Raw genomic sequence first — 22,861 nt, forward strand, 5'->3', positions numbered from 1 at the left:
TTTATCCATACTTGGAATTCATTTGGTATTCCTAGATCTGAGGTTTGTGTCTTTTGAAAATTCTGGAAGATTCTCAGTCATCATTTCTTTTTATCTTGCCTTTTCCCTGTTTCCTATATTATCTCCTTTGGAACTCCAAATAGATTTAGTCTAGATCTTTTCATTCTTTTGTGTCTTTTAACCTCTCTTTTATATTTTTCATTTCTTTTTCTCTCTGGCTTCCATTTCTATACTTGCTTCAGATCTATCTTCCAGTTCACTAAGTTTCCTAAACTGTGTGCAATCTGCTATTCAACCTATTTCCTGTTTAATTTTAATTCTTTTTTTTTCATTTCTGTAAATTCAATCTAGTTTTTTTCCAAATCTACTTGATCATTTTTAGTCGTTTTCCTTGCTCTTATTTTCCGTATCTGTTTAAGATATTTCTTAAACACTCATCTGATATTCTGGAACTGATAATTGGAATATCTGATCTATTTGTTATGATTCTGCTGCTTATGTTTTTACTGACTTTCATGAGAAGAGCTTTTCTCTCTTATATGTTTTTTGACAGCTCAGGGCCTTTGAGCCTTTATCTGTAGGAATCATCAGAGGCCTAATACGAAGGGGAGTTGCTTTGGTCTGTTGTCTATGGGCCCCTCTTACCTCAAATTAGATGCTCAGCTTCTAGAACCACACAGACAGCAAGAATTCAGGCAACCTGCGTGGTTCTAAACCTGCCTGAACGCTGGCTGTGGATGATGAATTCCGAGAGATTTTATCCCCCTTCATAGTCAAGAAGTTGAAGTTCCCTTGCTTCATATTTTGTACGAAGAGCTTGATTCTTGTTCACCTAAACATGACTGGTGTGGCCATCCTGAACACCAGCTTCAGGAGAGGATCTCCCGTCACACTGTCTGGTTTAAACAGGCTCCGGGCTCTATCGCCTATCTGTCTTGCCCTTGTAGCCATTAAAATGGAAGCTTAAATTCACCACGGTTTGACAAATGCACCACGGTGAAAAAGACAGCTTCAGGCAATCACTTATTTCCCATGGCTTTTTTTTTTTTTCCATTTCCACTTTGTTTTAGGCCTTTGCAGATTCCTTATCTTTCCTCTTTGTCAGTGATGCTGTTGTACAATATTCTTACAGTATAAATTTTAGCCATCTTTTCTCATTATTTATACCAGGAGTGTTATTTGGGATATCTCCATTTCCTTACACTGCTGAAAATGCAAGACTTAGTGAAGGCTTTTGAGTAAAGCGTCACCATTTTTTAGAATGATTGCTAATGGAAGTGTGACAACTGATTAGAGAGGTGAGAAACAGGACAGAAAAGCTAGTTAGGAGGATACTATTATTGCCTAGATCACGAACTTGACATAGGGTAATAAAAATGAGAGAAAAATAGGAAAGGAATCACTGTTGCAAAATTGACAAGACTGGATGCTGAATTGCTCTGTGGTGGGTGAGAACTTGAAAGGATATGAGGATAATGTCAATTATGTTAGCCTACATGTCTAGGAGTATGGTAGTACCATTAATTAACAGATGTTAACTGATCAATTTGGAAGTGAATAACAGAAAACTATTAAGAGTGATTTAAAATATAGGGCATTATTTCTGTCACCAGAAAAAGAAGTCAGGGTTTAGATGCCTAATGTTCTCAAAGTGGCTCACTGGCTAAGGGGCTCAATGATGCTACAGGCCAGCTTCTCCTGGCGTTTTCTTCACGGCTATAAAATGGCTGCAGCAGTTCCAGGCAGCAAGTAAGTCTTCAAGGTAATAAGAAGGGAAGGAATGCTGCCTGCTGCATCTGTCCTTTGTCAGAGAAACAAAATCTTTTCAGAGACACTCCGGCTTCTTCTCCCACTCCTACTACTTCCTCTTATGTCTCATTGGCAAAAAGAAAGGCTGAGAAAGTGTAACTTTTCCAGCTTCTATAGTAAAGGCAAACAAAGGAGAACAGGACTGAGAATAAATGTTAAGTTATACTGTCAATGGTGTTTGACTCAGGTCCTGACCTCTTCCCAAGGAGAAGTGAGGGCTGAGGGAGTCAAATTAGGGATCAGGCTTCAGGCTTGCTGAGGTTAAGGAGACATTAGCCATCGAAGTGGAAGGGCAGAGAAGGCACTCATTAGGACATAAATGATAGGTGATGTCACAGGAATGGATGAAATGAGAAGAGACAAGCCTACAATAAATGAAACACCAAACACTGGCAAGGATGTGGAGCAACAGAAACTCTCATTCATTATTAGAGGGAATGCAAAATGGTACAGCCACTTTGGAGGACAGTTTAACCGTTTCTTATAAAACTAAACATACTGTTACGATATGATCCCACAATAACAGTCCTTGGTATTTACCCAAATAAGTTGAAAAACTTATATCCACAAAAAAACCTGCATATGGATGTTTATAGCAGCTTTACTCATAACTTCCAAAATTTGGAAGCTACGAAGATGTCCTTCAGTAGATGAGTGAATAAATAAACCGTGGTACATTTGGACAATGGAATATTCTTCAACACTAAAAAGAAATGAGCTATAAAGCCATCAAAAGATATGGAGGAAATTTAAATGCATATTACTAAGTGAAAGAAACCAATCTGAAAAGGCTACCTACTGTATGATCCCAACTACAAGACCGTCTGGAAAAGGCAAAACTATGGACACAGTAAAAAGGTTAATGGTTGGCAAGTGTTGGGGGAGGGAGGGATAAATAGGTGGAACACAGAGGAATTTTAGAGTGAAGCTCTTCTATAAGATACTACAATGGTAGATACACGTCATTTACATTTATCAAAACCCAGAGAATGTACAACACTAAGAGTGAACCCTAATGTAAACTATGGACTTTGAGTTATACCAATGTAGGTTCATGGACTGTAACAAATGTACCACTCTTGTGCTGGATGCTGGGGGCTTGAACATGTGTAGGGGCAGAGGGTATGTGGGAACTCTACTTTCTGCTCAATTTTGCTGTGAACCTACAACTGCTCTAAAAAAGTAAAATTTGGGTTCTCTGTAGAAAGAAGAATAAGAAACTAATCACATAACCCAAGAGAACATTTATGCTTTTGGAATAGGTAGAAAAAGAGGCACCAACCAAAGAAGAGCAACCAAAGAAAAGAAAAATGATGAGGATATAGCAACAGAGAACTACGGAAAGTATTTCAAGAGAGGAGGGACCAACAAGATTGAAATGTGTTCTAGTTAGGTTGATTGGAATATTGAGTAGGATAAAAGATGATAAGTTTCACAGGCTTAATCATCAGAGGTTGCTTATAATCTAAGAAAGAATGTCTTTCAATGGAGTAACAGTGGAGTACTCCAACTGGAGGAGGTTAAGATGTGTGATCAAGAAGGTAAATAAAACGAAAGAGGGAAGAAAGACAGTATATATGAAATTTCTTAGGAAGTCTGATGTCTGCATATTTATGGCTAATCTAAATTTATTTTAAAATCATTAAATGTCCAAAATTATGTTCTTCAAGAAACCAATTTCTTAACATAAGTGGATAAAATTAATTTTAAGTGAGAAAATAAGCTGTCTTTTTTTAAGTAACTCTCATGGTATAGATTAGTATCAGCATAAATTCAGCCTCTCACCCTATATGTACCCATGTTTTACCCATTATTAGAGAAAACTGCAAATGTTATAAAATTAGAGAAATAGTGTCATGCTAGCAAATTTAGTTACTATAACTCCATGCTACTTCGAAAATAATAAATGATCTGATTTTTCTTACAAAAGTCTAATTTTATGCTCTACCACAAAAATAATTTAGAAAATTTTCTGGTTATTAGAATAAACAAAGGCATTATTATTCGAATAGCACTAGATTATTAAAAAGTATCTCCTTGTATGATAATTGTGTATTTGCCATAATCATCACTTTGAAAAGTTCTATGTAACGTATGACCATTAACTTAGATTTTTTCCAAACATATCTCCAGGACCGTTTCCTTTAGGAATTTCAGCGTAATACTATGAAATAAAGCATCAGTTTTTAGCTCTCAGTCTATTTAAGTTTACCTTAAGTAGTGATATTAATAACAGTACTATTTATGAAAAAATACTAGAAATATTATTGGCACTCTGAAAGCTCCTACAGCGACTCTTAAAAATTCTTCCTAAAGCTCATTTAGACACTAACTAAATATTAAATCAGTTAACAAAAAAATGATATTTGTAAATGGATTGTAAAAGATAAGCATATTGCTTAGAAAGGGAGCAGTTAATTCACCAGATAGCTTGGTAATAAACTTATAATTATTCACAACTTATATGGCAACTTGACGATACAGAGTACAATAATCAAAGCACCAAATAAAGAACAAAGACCCTGGAAGGTAAGAAGAATTTTCAGAAAATAATTCAGAATACAGCACGTATATTAAAAATGATCTAATTTTCATAATAAATTTAAGTTTTCTCATGAGGAATTCTGGCATAAAATAACTAAAAAATGATTCAAAGTCAGTGTTATGCAGGGCAGACATTTTAAACAGAGCTAAAATGAACACTGGGTCTTTAAAAAGACTGAATTGTTAGGAGCATTTTTAAAAATTAATTCTTCCGTCCTTACTCTACAAAAAGTCTAAGTTGCCTGAGTTAATGGATGAAGTTTTGAAGGATTAAAAGACAAGAGGAAAATCTGAGACTTCTGCACAAAAAGATGAGCAACTAGAAATGATTTTAACGTAGTATATTTGTCAGAAGTAAAAATGCAGCTTTGTTTGTATATTACTTTAAATTATATAGTCTGCAGTTCACAGAAATTTCTATTTTATGAGGGTTTGGTTTTTGTTTTGTTTTGTTTTAGACTTCCAGGTTTCTTTTGGTCTACAATTTGTCTTCTAATTTTAATAACCTCTTAGAAATGGGCATCTATTTCTCTACATAAATACCAGCTGCCATTTAATTCAATTTAACATAAATACACAACCCAAAATGCCAGAATCAAAACTATACAATTATTATGTACTTACTAAGTACTAGTACTGACAAAGTAGAATTTTTTATTTTAGGTTCTATTTTAATTGGAAACAGCCATATCACACAGAGCACATGAAATCTGTCCCCTAATGCTAATAAATTAACACCCATAAAAGAAGCTGCCTTCAAAATGTTACTTTTTTTTTTTTTTGTGAGGATGACCAGCCCTGAGCTATAAAATGTTACTTTTGATTTGCAAGTATATATTTAAAAAAATTATTATACTTAATTTTATTCTTTCAATAGTAAATTCCTTGGGGTAATTAAAAAATAATCACAGCAATCAATAATTCCTTTCTTTTCCATTTATTGTTCTGGTCTATCCATAAATTCAAGAGAAAAGAAGAGAAAGTGCATTAAACAATAATAACAAAGTACACCCACCACTCACAGAGAATTTCAAAATGAAACACCATTTTTTAGAAAAATCTGACTTCAACCAAACCTCACACTTTATGAACAGATTAAAAATATTTTCCACATTAAAATGTCACCATTTTTCTCAATACTGGTAGATGATTCTGGCTTAGTGAGTCACAATGCTAATGACGTGATACTCTTTTGTAATCTGCAGCAAGAAATGAATTTCAGACAACAAAGTACAATACAATCCTCCTGAGAGCACATCTTTTTTTTTTTTTTTTTACTGCACAATAACAACAATGACGTATCTTTTCTGTTTCCCACGGATATGTTTTATTTTTAACCCATTAATGAGAATGGAAGCACCTTGAGGGCAGGGACCACTATTATGCCACAGACACTGTGCTAGGAACCGGGGCAAAGACAATAAAGGAGAACGGAAAGTATCTTTAGAAAAAAATATAATTAGTAGAATTGAAATAATGTCCTTTTTCATGATTACTGGATTTATATTACAACAAAACAGAACTTCTTGTCATGAAGTATACACTTCACTTGTTTCAAGTTCTAGCAGAATATATTTTCTTTTTCTTTTTGTCATAAGTAACATTTAAGTAATCTTTCAATTCCCAAACATATTCACATACTCTTCAAGGAGGGTCAGTTCTGTAGGTTACTAATATTACAACTTATTGAAAACATTGTTGTAATAAATATTGATGTGAAGAAAAGGCTCATGATTTAAATTTCTTTCTTTAAGTGTGGCCACTTTTTATTAACTACAAAAGGTAACAATATATCATAAAATTCAGAAAAAGAATGAACATGAACCAAAAGTTATTAATAGACCACCACTCAAAATTCAGAAAATATGTTGTTTTCATGTACACATACACGAAATAAACTAATACCATAACAGAAGGGTGCTGTATCTGTGTTTAAAGAAGGGGTTGTTGGCAAACACCACAGCTCACTTCTGCTGAAATGTACACAACTGATATATGCAGCACAGAAAGCTGGCACCAAGGGCTTACAACCTTAATTTGCCTGCGAGAAGGAACGGAGATTTACCTTCAGAGCACGTTCCTGATTGTTTTCAGCAGTCAGATGTCTCGTGTTGTTTGCTGAAGTCTGGTTCTGCTCTTTCAGATGATGAAGCTCCTGCTCCAGCCGTTTGCACTGCCACAGGGGAAGAATCCCATTAAGTAAAGGAGTTATAGCATTTTTTTCACCAAGCCACATAAATTAATGTAAACAATACCATCGTATTCTCTAAAAGACAAGGTATCTTTTGCAACAAGAATAGTAAGTTAAAAGTAATGTTGAATATGAACAAAATAATCTAGTACTCTGGCAATTCAATTGCAACTTTCAGTGTGAATTTTATTTATTACCATATAAATTAGAAAAATCCTTATTTTTTATAAAATTAAGATCAAAATAGGTTTAGAATTGTTTTCTTCATTACCCATTATATATCTGCTGGCTGAATAAAAGCAGGCTTCTAAACATCACAATCAGTTCTAAATAAACTACAATATGATTTTCTGTGATAAATGCTTATTAGTTTTTAACAAATCATCATAAAATATATATATTAAGAGACTTTTAGAAATATCTAAAGAAACAGTTGTGTAGGGAAAAAAGTAACAGCCATAGAGGGCTATCGGACTTGGAAACAATTAAGGAAACAAGTGTTTTAAATTTCTATTTTGATTAAACCTTACTTTTTAAGTAAAACAAGTGATAACAAACGTGAAATGACATTTTGACCTACTGGCAATATATGAGAATATAATTAAAAAAGAACTTAATAAAAACATAAATGGGCTAAAAGAAGCATCTATATTCAAAGAATCATTGAAATTTCATGTCATTTGAATACAAGATCTTAATATAAATATATATATAAATTTACACAATAACTGTACAGGATATAAGCTGATATGCTACAAATCAGGACCACATGTAAATACATGGGGGATTTGCAAAGGAATAAAGTAGTAAATGTATCTTTCAGGAAAAAGTTAAAAATCACTCCTTAATTTATCTGTTTTTAAATTTAGATTTTTAAGAAACAACCAATAAGTAAGTACACATATTGATTCAAGATCTGGACAAAGTTACTTCTAGATTATTTGACAAATGGCTAGTTGTCATAATGAATTAAAAATCATTATTACAATACAATCAAGATGCAGTCATAATCCAAATTGGCGTTTCTTGCTACTTAACATTGATGTATTCTGCCTCTGACCATTATAATATTCTGCAGTCTATATCAGTATTTCTCAACCTTGAGTAATACACAAATCCAAAATGAAAAAGTCTTACCAGACTCCTGATATTGACTTAAATTATATTTTACGTTATATTATGTATACTATATACAAATACAAAATTAGTACACATGCCTCATACATATATAATTATAAAACCAAAATACATTTATAAATTAAATAAAATAATCACAAAATCAAGTCTTTAAAGTTAATATTAATTTAATTTAGCAGATAAGGTTTTGTTGAAGCCAAGTTCTGCACATACCATATAGTCCTGACGGATGCAGTGGCAGGTCCCTCCACATCTGCATGTCTATTCCACCATGTGCTGTGTGACAACTTAACTCACCTATCCCATTTTTTAAAATTACATGAGTGAAACCTTTGTGATGTGACACCATCTAGCCTTTATTTGGAGGGAACACATGATTTACACACTAAACTCTGTACCTATCTCTTTTTAGCCTGAAACAATTAAAATATTTGGTCACAAATGCAATCAAAATACAAACCTGTCTAGTGGAGAAATGAACCATGAGGCATGAAGATGAATAAGACATAGGAGTAAGCATCACAACCTAGTAGAAATATTCTCTACTAGAATTATCCTTTATGTTTTCAATAGTTCTAATACAAAATTATTACATATTAAGTATTAAAATGGAATGACTAAATACGACCTATGAGGTTACAAAGGTGGGGCAGATAATTTTGGCTATGGGGGTAAAAAAACGTTTCATGGAGCAGATGACATCCAAGTTGGGCTTGTTGTGGGCCCGTGATTTTATCAGCTGAAAGAGACAGAGAAAGAATGCAGGAGACAAGGAATGAGGGTAGAAACACCAGGGGTCCTTCTAGAGAAAGTGAGAAAGCATAGTCACAAGTGGTCTGACCACCTACTTTCTGTATTCTCCAGTCAATTAGAAATGACCCAAGGATACAGACTTCTTTCCTATCTACATGGTGCACAAAAAAGAATTCACTCACTCTTGTTCAAGAAACAAATGTTGAATTTATTTTCATTTCTTCATGCGGTTTAAGTTTAACATTGACCTGGGAATCAAACTGTGGTGAGCCAACAACTCTGAACTGAATAAAAACATATGTAAATGCTCTTGTCAAATACATGCTTGTGGTTTATATTTAATTACATTTAAGACTTCTTTGGATTATTCAATCCTACATTGTTTCTTCATTTGATGTTGTACTTGGAGAGCCTAACTCCCCATACTGCATATTCATGTATAATTTCTTCTGGTTTCTTTCTTTTTTTTACTAAACGCTTTCATTTTGAAATTTATTTTGAAGCAAAAAGATTTAGCTGTTTTTTTCATTACCAAGTGTTACACTATATTAATTATCGTCACTTTATGATTTTATATATTTATAAAGTAAAGATCCTCCCCTTTAGTTTACATCTCAAATTTTTGTGACATTATCACCAATTTATACATGTTTATTTTTAAATTTTAAATTTGTCATTTAAAATATACAGAAAGAGACCAAATAATATAACAGAAAGTGTTGTACCCATCACTAATATTTACCAAATGAAAACAAATTTGCTATAATACTTTCAGATTTTTAAAATATAAAACATTAGAACTTTATAACACATTTCTCCATCCCCAAACACATCATTGCCATCCTCTCTCGATGAATCTCTATTTTGAAGTACATTTTCATTCAACCACTATAGTAATACACCACATGACATTCTGATCAACAACAAACTACAAACTACATATACGATGGTGGTCCCATAAGATTAGTAGCATACAGCCTAGGTGTGTAGTAGGCTATACCATCTAGGTTTGTGTAAGTACACTCTATGACGTTCACACAACAACAAAATCACGTAATGACACATTTCTCAGAACATATCCCTGTAGTTAAGCGAAGCATGACTGTATTTATTAAGCACTTATCCTGTGCCAGGCACAGTTACAGATGGTGGGGGATACAGTATTTAACAAAGTATATAAAAATCCTTGCCCCCATGGAACTCACATTCTAGTTAGGAAAAGAGATAAGATACGTAAATGAAATACACAGTATGACAGAAGGTGAAAATGTCATGGAGAAAAACAGATTAGAAATATAGGGAGTGCCAAAAGAGTAGGTAAAGAAATTTTTTGCAATTTGAATAGGAAAAACATAACTAAGAAAAAGATACTTGAATAAAGACCCTAAGAAGACAAATCAGTAAATCTTCAGATCTTTGGAAGGAGTGGTTCAAGCAGAAGGAACAAGTGCAAAGGCCGGAAGTGGAAGCTTGTCTGAGTAATCACAGGAAGAACAGTGCAACAGGAATGAAGGAAGCAAGGGGGCGATACTGGGAGAGGAGGTGAGGAGAGCCTTGAGGTCCTTACAAAGACTATGGCTTTTACTCTGAGTGACGTGGAAAGTTGCTGGAGGGTTTTGAACAATGAAGTACCATGACTTGTCTTACATTAATATAGGTCCACACTCTTGCGATGTTAAGAACAGACTCTAGGGAGACCAGGGCAGAAGCAGGAAGTCTAGCTGGGAGGTTATTGAGAGTACAGGAGAGAGACGAGGGGTCTCAGGCTAGGATGGTAGCAGCAGAGCTAGTGAGCAGTAGTCAGACTCTGGATATATTTTAGAAGATAAAAAAATAAATTCCCGGGTCGGCCCCATGGCTTAGTGGTTAAGTGTGCGCCCTCCACTGCTGGCGGCCCGTGTTTGGATCCCGGGCGTGCACCAATGCACCGCTTCTCCGGCCATGCTGAGGCTGCGTCCCACATACAGCAACTAGAAGGATGTGCAGCTATGACATACAACTATCTACTGGGGCTTTGGGGGCAAAAATAAATAAATAAAATTAAAAAATAAATAAATAAATAAATAAATAAATAAATTCCCTTTCAGTGGTGGTCATTCTTGTCCTCTTGTTCCTGATCTTACAAGGAATGCTTTTACCACATAATCATTAAGATGCATTTTGTAGAGATCCTTAATCATATTAAGGACATTACTTTTTATTCCTAGTTTGCTAAAAGGTCCCACTTCCCTCTTATAAAATTACAAATGTGTTTAATTTTATTAAATGCTTTTCCCAAATGTGTTGTATTATCTTAATTTTCTAATCCATAACAATTATTTGATTACTGTGATGAGCCCTAATTGATCATTATATATATTATATTGGTTACATTCATTTGTATATGTGTGTGTGTAAAAAATAGATACCTGAATTTGGTTTACAAATGTTTTATAGCCGATTGCTGGGATGTTCCTAAGTGAGACTGACCTATGTTTTTCCTTTCTTGGGCTATCCTTTCCAGTTTTGTTAGCAAGATTGGATTAGCCTCATAAAGAGTTCTGTCATTTTATTCTCTGAAACAGTTTATATAAAATTACCTGTTCTTACAAGAATTGGTAGATATCCCCTCTCAAACCATCTAAGCTTTCCTTCTAGGTTCATGTTCCTGTTCTCAGAGGTACAGCTTTTACAAGTTCTTTTAGTGAGACATTCTGCATCATACTGTTTTTTTTTTTTTGGTGAGGAAGACTGGCCCTGGGCTAACATCTGTTGCCAATCCTCCTCTTTTTGCTTGAGGAAGATTGTCCCTGAGCTAACATCTGTGCCAATCTTCCTCTATTTTGTGTGTGGGACACTGCCACAGCATGGCTTGATAAGCGGTGTGTACGTCCACCCCCAGGATCTGAACCTGCAAACCCTGGGCCTCTGAAGCAGAGCATGCGAACTTAACCACTGTGCCACAGGGCTGGCCCCTGCCTCACACTTACTGGATATAACTGCTACGGTAAAAGTTATTTCCTCAGCACTTTGAAGATACTATTCCATTGCAATCTGGCATCTATTGTTGCTAATGTGAAGTCACTGTTAGTCTAATAAGCATTCCTGCGTAGGTTAATCTGTCTCAATGGTTGCTTTTACATCTTCTGTAGTAACTCTGGAGTTGTACAATTCTACAATGACAAGGGGTGGATTTATTTCAATCCTCTAGATACTATTTGTGTTTCTCAAACCTGGAAAATTCACAGCCAGCATCTCTTGGAATGTTACCTAGCAACTATTTTAAAACTCATATTAGTCATATACTAGATCTATTCTCTTTTTCTTTCATGTCTTTTAATCTGTATTTCATATTTTAAATCTCTCTATATGTGTGTGAATCTGAGCATCTACCATTAGTGACTCTCGATTCTGTCTTCAGCTATGTCTAATCTTCCTCTGTTCACTTACCTTTTTTTTCAATAACTATAGTTTTCATTTGTAGATGTTTTCTTGTATTCTTTTTCAATTCTGTCCATCTTTTTTTCATAGTGCTCTCCTTTACACGTCTATTTAATGACTTCTCTGTTTAAATACACATATTTTATACTTTTTCATGTTTTCCTAATCTCAAGTTGTTGATGGCCTAATTCTTTTAATTACCCTTCATAGTGGACTGTTTTATCATGTGGTGTATAGAAAAGTGGAGAATCCTTTTCTGGTAGAAGTTTTGTATTAAACTGTGTGTGAAAGAATTGTCAGATTGGTTTTGCATTTGCTTCTGCTGGGTGACCCAAAATTTACTCATCTAGGACAGGCTTTTATGTTAATGTCTTAGTTTGTGGGTGGTCACCAAGATGGTTATGTAATGTGGTGTCCATACTCCCATATGGAGTGGATCCAGTCCTTCAATTTCTCAGGATAATTTTTTCCTCTTTTGCTCAGTCGTGACCAGAAACAGACATCTTTGTCACTTTCCCAAACCAGTGAGTTGTCTATTTTTTCTACATTCCATTACACTAAAGAGGTTGTCTTTCTATGGTTCTGGATATATGTGTAAGGGTCTCCACTCAGTTCCCACTTCAAGTGGTCCTACCATCAGTCCTCGTAAGGGTAATACAATTCAACTTCCTAGCAGTTGGGATTTGTATCTCCTCTTATATCCCTAGTTAACTAGCACATTTGTAACTCTTTGGGTTTCCTCTTAATGTTTACTCCTCATAGAATTTCTCTTTCTTTTATTCTTTCTGAAAAGATGAAGAGAGAATGGTAGTCCCAGGCTAATTTTCGTATGAAATAAGAATAGCCTGAGAACAATAAAGCTATTTCTGTGCTGAGGGCATTTATCCACCTTGCATACTTGGGCTCAGTTTTCATGGTCATGCAGTACAAGAGGGATAGAAGATAAGGTCCAGGGACCACTCAAAGTGGCAGGTGTCTCAAAGGGCTACACTTGCAGGTATTTAATGACGTTCTCTACTTTAATGAATGAAAACAAACAAGACAAATGCTAGAGAAGATGTATGTCCCTAAATCAAGTAATATATAATTTCTTCTATGGTTTTAGACAGTTTCATTTTGAACTGACACAATTAAAAATAACAATATCTTCTCTGTTCATATTCTGCCAAATATGAATATTCTCAAAAATTCTAATGCATGAATTAAGACCTAGTAGTTTTCTCATATCTTTTTTACTGAAAACACTTTTTAATACTCAAATTGAACTTAAGTAGCTGCTTTTTGTATATTGCCACAGTGTCCTTGAGAATTAGGATTCTCACCATAAGAGACAAAAGATATAGACAAAAGATAAAATAAGTAAAAAGTCTTTAGGTCAGAATTTGATTTGGAAGTATCAGTATGAAGATACAGAGTTTTATCTTTAAAAAATACATTAAAAAACGTGTGTACGTTTGTATATTTCCTAGTTCTGCCCATCGAAAAAGGCTAGAAACAATAGGAAACCCAGTAGCAATAAGTATCTCTAGCACCTAGTCTGTGGGTTCCAAGTCCCATTTCTTACTAAAAATAAGAATCCTTGGATATATGGCTGACTCCAGGTCTGAGACAAGAAATGCACAATATGATCCAGGAACATCTGTTCTTGGCAGAAGTTTTGTATTAAATATCAAAACTGAGGAACTAAAAAAGGGACTCAAAAAGGACTCAGGACCCAGCCTGGAAAGCTTCTCACTAGCTAAAGATAAGATAACTTGAGCATCAATAAGGATAGTAACTGCAATATATTGAAACACATAAAATATGTTTATTGAGTTTATAATGATAATAAAAAATTTTAAAAACTAATTGTCATTGTCGGTGAATAGTAGTAAGCCAAGAATTTATCCATCTTTTCTTGTATAAACATTAACACTAGGTAATCAAACAATAGATAAGAATACGACTACAGAAATAGTCAAGCTAATAAAGAAAAAGGGAATGTTAGAATACCATGATTTTGCACTGAGATCTGCTAACAACATAGTTCTTTCACAACCTGACGTGTTTCCAAATGACACAACACACAAAACAGCTGTAAAGTAGTCTTGCTAATAAAAAGTAATCTAAATCTGATCAAGTGTCTCATCAAATGCCATGCTTATAGGAGGAAAGAGAAGAGAGGAACATATTAAATGACACTACACTACAGGCATGCAATGAATAAACTGGGAAACTCTACAAGAAAACTGACTCAGTTTGTTTAAAAAATAAATTCCAAGAGAAAAAAGAGATAGAAGGTAAATCTATAAATTAAAAAAAGAGTGTTAAGAGTCAATTCAATCATTTGCAATGTGTGATTCTTATTTAGATACAGATTCAAAACAAACAGGAAATTAAGATATTTATGAAATCACTGGGATTTGAGAACTAATTGGATGTTTCATGATATTTAAGAATTATTGTTAATGTTTTGGTGTGATAACGGTACTGCGGTTACGTTTTAAACAAGAGTCCATATCTTTTAAAGATAAACAATAAAAGTTGCAGATAAAAAGGATATTATGTCTGGGATTTCCTTCAAAATAATATAAGAAGTAAATGAATGGGGGATATAGATAAAAAAGATGGATAGTTGTGGCAGGGTGAAAATATCACAGGGTTCATGATCCTACGCTCTGTAAGCCCACTGAAAAGAAGAAAAGGACTAAATTTGCCTCTGTAAACAACCAAAAATAATTCTACAATATGAGTGAACTAAACACACAAAACGTAAAAATCAATGGCAAATGTTTATAAAATTAATTTGGCCTATATTTACTACTTGTAGTATAAATTACTACTTGTATAATTTTACTACTAGTATAAATTTACTACTTGTATAAAAATTACTCTGTTTTCACCAGTAATTTCCTTTTACTCATTATTATGAATTCTGAAGAATTATATCAAGCAGACAATACATTATGATGATTCTGTTTTACTTTATGTTTACTTTCTGAAAGGTTAACATGCACTAAATTTGTAACAAAAAGTTCTCTAATATCATCTAAATTTTTAACAGCTGTTGTTTCTCCTGTACAATCTGCTTTCAGTCACAAATCATTCTGACTGCATTACCATCAAACATCTTTCCACTTGGATGCTACACAACTCTTTCCTTTGCAGACAAAAATAATACCAGACTCTTCCAGTCAAAACAGAAACTCAACTTTGGTGTCAATGTGAATTATGTACTTTGAACTACAGATGTTTGGAAGCCCTTAGGATTATATAAATAAGTTTTTACTCCTCTTCATTTAGAAGAATTCTTAAAATCACTATATTTTAGATTTAAAAATAATAACTAGAATGCTTTTCTCACATTACAATAACTCGGAATAAAGAGTTTTCAAATTGTTTCTTCAAAGCCCTGGCAAAATATCAACAACTTGGTTTAAACGAATATTTATATAATACTCAGAGGCTTAAAAATACCAAAGATTAAAAAAGAAAAACAATAATTATGTGAATGAGTCTCTGAAACCACATATGCTGCAGCTGACATACGTGTGTGTATATATATGTGTATGTATATATATACATATTTACCAAATAATTTATGGTTTCCATATATATTATATATTTGTTTTATATACCTCTATATATAATATATAAATTATTCAGTAAATATTCATTGTGCATCCACTAGGCAATATGCCAGGCAATGATGTGTTTCTACATGTTTATACATATATATCTTAATTACATATAAACATTTCAAAAACACCATATGAAAGTAAATAACTAGGGTTTTAACAACAAATACAGTAATTTATATTCATTTTAAACTATTAAATTATTCCAAAAAGATTAATTTAAATAAACATTTAAAATCACAAAGTAAAAGGACTAGTAAACATGACAATTATTTAAAAAGGTAGTAACATGTATACAGGTATTTGTTTAGTATGTTATGCTATCAAAATATTTTTGCAATACTGTTTAAGATTATTAAGTTATCTATATTCATAAAAAGCTATTCATTTGAAAAACTATGGTTTCTGTCTCTATTCCAGAATAAAGGTTAACATATATATCACTAATGATAGTCAATCAACTCTTAGTGAGAAATTAGTATGTGCCAGGCTCTGTTCTAAGCACTTTACATGTACTAAATCAGTAAATCTTCATGTGGACCCTATGAGTTAGATATTATTATCCCATCTTACAGAGAAGGAAGCAGAAGCAGAGAGTCATAAATAACTTCTTCAAAGTCATGCAACTAATAGGAAGTAGGAGTCAAATTCAGGCAGTATAACTCAGTTTATCAACAACACTTATAGTGTACATATACAAGAGCAAAAGCAATGGAAATAGCTAGAACCAAAGAAAGAGTTGATAATGACATTTTAAAATGTGAACACAATCAACAGACTGAAAAGATATCATGGAATGAATGAAAATACTTGTAAATTATGTATCTACAAGGGGCTAATATCTAGAATATGTAAAGAAATCCTGCAACTCAAAAACAAAAAAAAAAACCTAATTAAAAAATGGGCAAAGAACTTGAATAGACATTTCTCCAAAGAAGGAATACAAATGGCCAATAAACATATGAAAAGATGTTCACTCTCACTAATTATGGAAATGCAAATCAAAGCCACAATGAGATACTACCTCATACCAATTAGGATGGCTATTATAAAACAAACAAACAACAGAAAATAAGCGTTGGTGAGGATGTGAAGAAACCGGAAGTCTTGTGCACTGTTGGTGGGAATGTAAAATGGTGCAGATGCTACGGTTAACAGTATGGTAGTTTCTCAAAACTAAAAATAGAATTACCATATGATTCAGTAATTCCACCTCTGGGTATATAGACAAAAGAACTGAAAGCAGGGTCTCAAGATATATTTGTACATCCATGTTCACAGCAGCATTATTCACAATAGTCAAAAGGTAGAGGTAACCCAAGTGTCCACTGATGAATGAATAGATAAAACACAAGGTGGTATATACACAAAATGGAATATTATCCAGCCTCAAAAAGGAAGGAAATTCTGACACAATCTACAACATTGAGGACATTATGCCAAGTGAAATAAGCCAGTCACAGAAAGACAAATACAGTAGTTCATCAAAATGTTAAACGTAGAGTTACCACATGACCCAGAAATTCCACTCCCAGGTATATACCCAAGAAAAATGAAAATATACATCCACATAAAAACTTGTAAACAAATGTTCACAGTAGCACTATTCATAATAAACACAAAGTAGAAACAACTCAAATGTCCATCAACTGATGAATGAACAAACAAAATGTGGTATATCCATATAATTATTATTTGGCAATTTAACAACGATTAATTCAACAATAAAAGTATTAATACATGGGCCGGCCTGGTGGCATAGTGGTTGAGTTTGCGCGCTCTGCTTTGGCGGCCCAGGGTTCGCAGGTTTGGATCCTGGGTGCAGATCTACACGCCGCTCATCAAGCCATGCTGTGGTGGAGACCCACATACAAAATAGAGGAAGACTGTCGCTGAGCTAACATCTGTGCCAATCTGCCTCAAGCAAAAAGAGAAAGATTGGCAACAGATGTTAGCTCAAGGTCAATTTTCATCAGAAAAAAAAAAAAAATCTAAAATTTTGTGAATGCACAACTCTGTGAATACAATTAAAAAATACTGAATTGTACAATATGTGAATAGCATATGAATCTCAATAAAGCTACTAAAAATGTAAAAAAAAAATTAAACGCCTATACATGAATAGATCTATTTCTGGGCTCTGTACACTGTTCTCTTGATTTGTGTATGCACAAGGCACAGTATTGATTATTATAGTTTTAGAGTAAGTCTGGAAATCACGTAGTATGAGTGCTCCAATTTCATTCTTTTACAAGATTGTTTTGAGTATCCTAGGTCATTTATACTTCCATAACATTTTAAAAACTGGTTTGTCAATTTTTTTTTGTCTCAATCTAGATGAAATGGACAAATATTTAAAAACACAATTTATCAAAACTTACACAAGAAATAGAAAATCTAAATAGTTTTGGTAAATTGTTTCTCAACAAATCTGTCCATTTCATCTAAGTTATCCAATGCATTGGAAGTTTTCCATATTATTGTTACTTTTTAAGGACTAAAGATTTTGTACTCTTACCCTTTCATTAATTTTTGATATTGGTAATTTGTGTTTTCTTTTCTTGTTCATTTTCATTAGGGGTTATAAATTTGATAAATCTTCACAAAGAACCCACTTTTGGCTTATTTTTCTCCATTGTTTTTGTTTTGTATTTCTTTTACTTCTGCTCTATTTTGTTTAGTTTGCTCATCTTTTCCTTTAAGAGGGAAGCTTAAATCATTGATTTTTGGTGTTTCTTCTTCCTAACATTTAAAACTATATAAATTTCACTGGAAGCACTGTTTTAGCTGTATCTCACAAATTTTGATATGTTTTATCTCATAATCTGAAATTTGTAATATTTTTCTAATTTCCCTTTCTCTACTTACATTGACCCTTGGATTATTTAAGAGGGTACTGTTTAATTTCCAAACATTTAGGGATATTCTGGATCTCTTATTCTTGTTCATTTCTCATTTAGTTCCCTTGTAAACAGAAAATATACTCCTTATGAGTTCAAGTTTTTCAAATTTACTGTGATATATTTTAAGGTCCAGCATATAGTCTTTTTTATTATTCCACGTGAACTTGAGAAGAATGCGTCTTCTTCTCCATGTGTTTTACTCAGTTAGGTCAAAGTGAATGAAACGTCAAGACTTCTACAATGTTAATGATTTTGTCTAGATCGTCTACCAATTACAGAGAGAACAGTGTTGACATCTCCAACTTTGACTGAATAGTATATTTCTTCCTTCAGTTTTTGCTTCCTGTATTTTGAAGATGCTATTATGTATATAAATATTTAGGATTGTTATGTCTTATTGATGAAATGTCCCCCTTTATCTCTGGTAATATTACGCTTTTAAGCCTACTTTGTTTGATGATAATAAAGTCACAGCATCTTTCTTACGCTTACAGATTACATATTATACCTTTCCATCCCCTTACTTTCAGCTTACCTGCATCTTATTGTTTCAAGTAGGTTTCTTACAGTTTGTATAAAATTGAGTTCTGACCTTTTATTTCCTTTAATGTGTCACCGTATTTACCTTTAATTGGAGTACTATTTTCTTATAATGTAATTATATGATTAGGTTTAGATCTACCATCTTGTTATTTGTTTCATCTGCTGCTGTTGTTCTTTTCCTCCTTTCCTACCTTCTTTGGGTTAACTGAATATACTTCTAATATTGTTTTAATTCTTATATTGCTTTTTCAAATATGAGATTTTGTATTATATTTTCTTGTGATTGACCCCAAAACTAAATCATATGTCCTCAATTTATTACAGTATTCTTAGAATAATGTTTCACCACTTTATTTAAAATGTAAGAACCAACAGTAAAATTCCATTTACCCTGCTTTTTCTTGTCATATATTTTACATCTATTATGTTTGGAACAATCTGTTGCATATCTAAGAAAGTATGAGAGCATAAAAGGATAGCTTTTACATTTACCAAACTACTTCCCGCTTTCTGGGGTCTTCACTCACTCCTGTAGACTAAACTTTCTATTTGGTGTCATTTCCCTTGAGTGTGAAGAACTCACTTCAGCACTGTATTTATGTACTACACATCTACTAGAGTTCAATCTTCTCAGCTTTCATTCATCTGAAAATAGTTTTACTTCATCTTAATTTTTGAAGGATATTTTTCACCACATATACAATTTGGGACTGATAGTTGTTTGTTTTTGTTTTTCATTTTACTCCTTCAAAGATTTTGGCCATTGTCTCTCACTTCCATTGTTTCTGATGAGAAGTCAACCATCAATCACAGAAATGTTCCATGTATCTGTCTCCACCCCATTGGCTGCTTTCAAGATTTTCTCTTTATATTTTGCTTTCATCAGTTTGACTCTGACGAGCTTAGGTGAGATTTTCTTTGTATTTATTCTTCCTGGTGTTCGCTAAGCTTCTTGATCTATAAGGTTGTTTTTACCAAAGTGGAAAAACCTGCAGGCATTATTTTTTCAAATACTTATTCTGCCTGATTTTTTCTCTCTTCTTCAGGTACTCCAGTTGCACACTTGTTAGACTGCTTGATATTGTCCCACAGGTCAGTGAAGTTCTGTTCTTTTATTTTCACTTTTTTTCTTTTCTTCAAGTTAATTTCTACTGATCTGTCTTCAAGTTCACTAATCTATTATTGTACAGTCTCTAAACTGCTGTTAAGTTTGAATTTTCCAATTCAGATACTGCAATTTTAGTTTTACAATTAGGTTCTTCCTAGTTTTAGTTTCCTTGCTGATATTTCCCCATCAGTTCACTCATTAAGATCATCTTTCCTTTAAGTCTTTGAAGAAACAGTATGGCCACTTTAAAGTACATTTCTACAATTTCTAGCATATTGAGCCATGTCCAGATTTGTTTCTATTGACAACATTTTCTCTGGATTGTGGGTCACATTTTCCTGCTTATAGTGTCTTCAATTATATGCTACACATTGTGGATGGTTCATTGCAAGGTGCCTAGATTATGCTGTCTTGCTTTAAAGAGTCTGGACTTTTCCTCTAGCAGACAGCTAAGTTATTGCTGGATTCCTTTGGACCTATCAGACTTAGTTTTATAATTTATTTGAGTAGGTGTATTCCAGTTTTGAACTTGATCCTAGGGCCTGACCCTTAGTCTAGAGCTGCTCTCGCTGATATGGTAGCCATGGGCCACACATGGCTATTAAAATTTAACTGTATATTAATTAAAATTAAATAAAATTTAAAACATTATTCTTTTGCATTAGTCACATTTCAAGTGCTCAAGAACCATGTGTTCATGGCTACCACAGTGAAAAATGCAGAAAACATTCCCACTATTGTAGAATGTTCTACTGAATAGCACTGCATCAAGACTTTGTCCTCACCCTAAGGAAGAATCAACTGAATGCCCAAGGTACTCAGCAAGGTCTCTCCACTCTGGTTAGACCAGAACTCCAACTTCTCCATTTAACTTTCAGCACTGTGGCAGTGCTTCTAAACCACCTGCAAGCAAACCCTGTGCATGAATAGCATAACTCTTGGGCAAAGACTGAAGGTAAATTACCACACAGATATCTGGTGTTCTCCCTACAATCCCCTCCAAACATATCCACACAGTATCCTCATTTAATACTATCTCCTGCAAATTCCAACTGCTTCCAATACCTAGACTTAAATTTCTCCTTCTTAGTGGAGTGAGACCACTGCTCTGCCTGGGCTCTACCTTCCTGAGGCAGCAAGAGTGCCTCCAAGCATCATGCCAGGGGGAATCACTGAGCTCACCTCTGTGCTTTCCTGTGCAGCCTGTTCACACAGTTTTTCCAATTTTATAATTGTTTTTTGAGGGATAAGATAAGTAATAATTACTCTGCGATGGCAAGAAGGCTCTCTTGTTTTTCAAGGGACCAAAAACAATTTTCCCCTATTAAGAAAAAAGTTCCTACAGAACAGAAACTAACTGACTGGTGTGATAAGTTTTCCTTTGTTTCAAACTGACTGAACACTCAATGAAAACGTTTTCCTTCCCAATTTCCTATACCTTTCAATATGCTTTTTCTTAATATCTGTAAGGCTGGTGATCTAGAATAGTTAACAGGAAATGAAATTATGTACACAAATTCCTAAATACTTCCTTAGTAGTGAAATTTTTTCCCAGGGTTTGCAACAATATATAAATGATAATAACTACTAAATTATGAGTAAATTAGTAATGGTCTTTATTTACTTAGCATCTAATAGCTAGAGACTACTAACCTATCAAATGTGGCTACTGAATCTAACAAAGTGGAGAGTTACAAAATCATCTTTTCCGGATTTTAAATAGAACACATTTAGAAATGATTCCTAACATTTGAGCTGGTAATAATATGAGAAACTAAAAGAGATTTAAAAATTCAATATATCCCTTATGTCTGCTCCATTTTAGCCCTTTAAACGCAACTAACACTTCCTGGAACACAAAAGCCAGCCAAAACTAACTTATTACTTGTCTGTGCAACCCATCTCTCTCTGATCTCTCTTCCCTAGCATCCTAATTCTCTGGCTTTGTATTTGTATTGACTGTGTATTATGGCACCTTATTCTGGGCGTAAAAAAAAGGGAAGGGTAGGATGATAAATCTGAGGAAGTAATCTAAACAGGTTGCCAAAAAAATGGAGGGCCCAAAGTAAAAGCCACATAGTCCGTTGATTTCAGTATTATCTGCTGTTCTGGGAAAAGGTACTCCTTCCACCATGCCCATAGCTTCTCAGGATCTCCATCTTCTGGGATAGCCCTCAGGTCTAACAAGAAAATGGCAATCGAAACATAAATGCTATTATATCTCATATCTAAAGTACGATTTGTTAATTATATTAATAATTATTAATTATATGGATTCATAATCATACATAAATACATTAAAGTTGAATTAGAAATATGTTTGCATAAAATTCAAGGATACTTGGTTGGTAATTTCTAGATGTTTCGGATGGTCACCGAAGATCTTAAATAGATTTGAGATTACAATTCTAGCAGTTTAATTAAAAGTTACAATTCATTAACAACACTTCCTCTTCAACTTCAGTTAATAAAAATTCCAGAACTGTTCTGAATTTTTGTTTTGATATGAATTATATCAGAAAAGTACTGCATTTCTGTAGTTTAATATGAATAACCAGAAAGTAAAATGTGTAACAATATTTTATAACTGAAATAAAGAAAATAAAGATAATTATAAAACTACCACATAAAAAAGGTCTGATCTAGCTTATTCATTTTCTATAATCTCTTCAGTGCTGCCAAGGCATTTATTTCTAAGATGACGACTTTACTTCTCTGGCTAATGCCACTACTAGGATGTGGTATTTTGATCCTTTTTGTACAGTTATAACCTTGTAATACTGAACCCTGTAGTTAGATAATGGTCAGGAAAACAAAATTCAGTAAATAATACCAC

General features: G+C 33.5%; 1 protein-coding gene across 14 annotated transcripts in view; it reads right to left on the minus strand.

Annotated features, from left to right (window-relative positions):
- Positions 1 to 22,861, minus strand: part of MIPOL1 (mirror-image polydactyly 1) — a 313,803-nt gene that overhangs the window by 164,292 nt on the left and 126,650 nt on the right. For 13 of the 14 annotated variants that reach the window (XM_087422434.1, XM_087422426.1, XM_087422419.1 and 10 more), the window contains one exon: positions 6,419 to 6,526. The exons of the other annotated variant lie outside the window; for it this stretch is intronic. In XM_087422434.1, coding sequence (XP_087278560.1) covers positions 6,419 to 6,526 — 108 coding nt within the window. The remainder of the gene's footprint in view (positions 1 to 6,418; positions 6,527 to 22,861) is intronic. 14 annotated transcript variants of the gene reach the window in all.

The sequence above is a fragment of the Ceratotherium simum genome, chromosome 3 (genome assembly GCF_057802395.1).
Source record: "Ceratotherium simum simum isolate JZ-2026a chromosome 3, ASM5780239v1, whole genome shotgun sequence".
In the NCBI taxonomy this organism is placed as follows: Eukaryota; Metazoa; Chordata; class Mammalia; order Perissodactyla; family Rhinocerotidae; genus Ceratotherium; species Ceratotherium simum.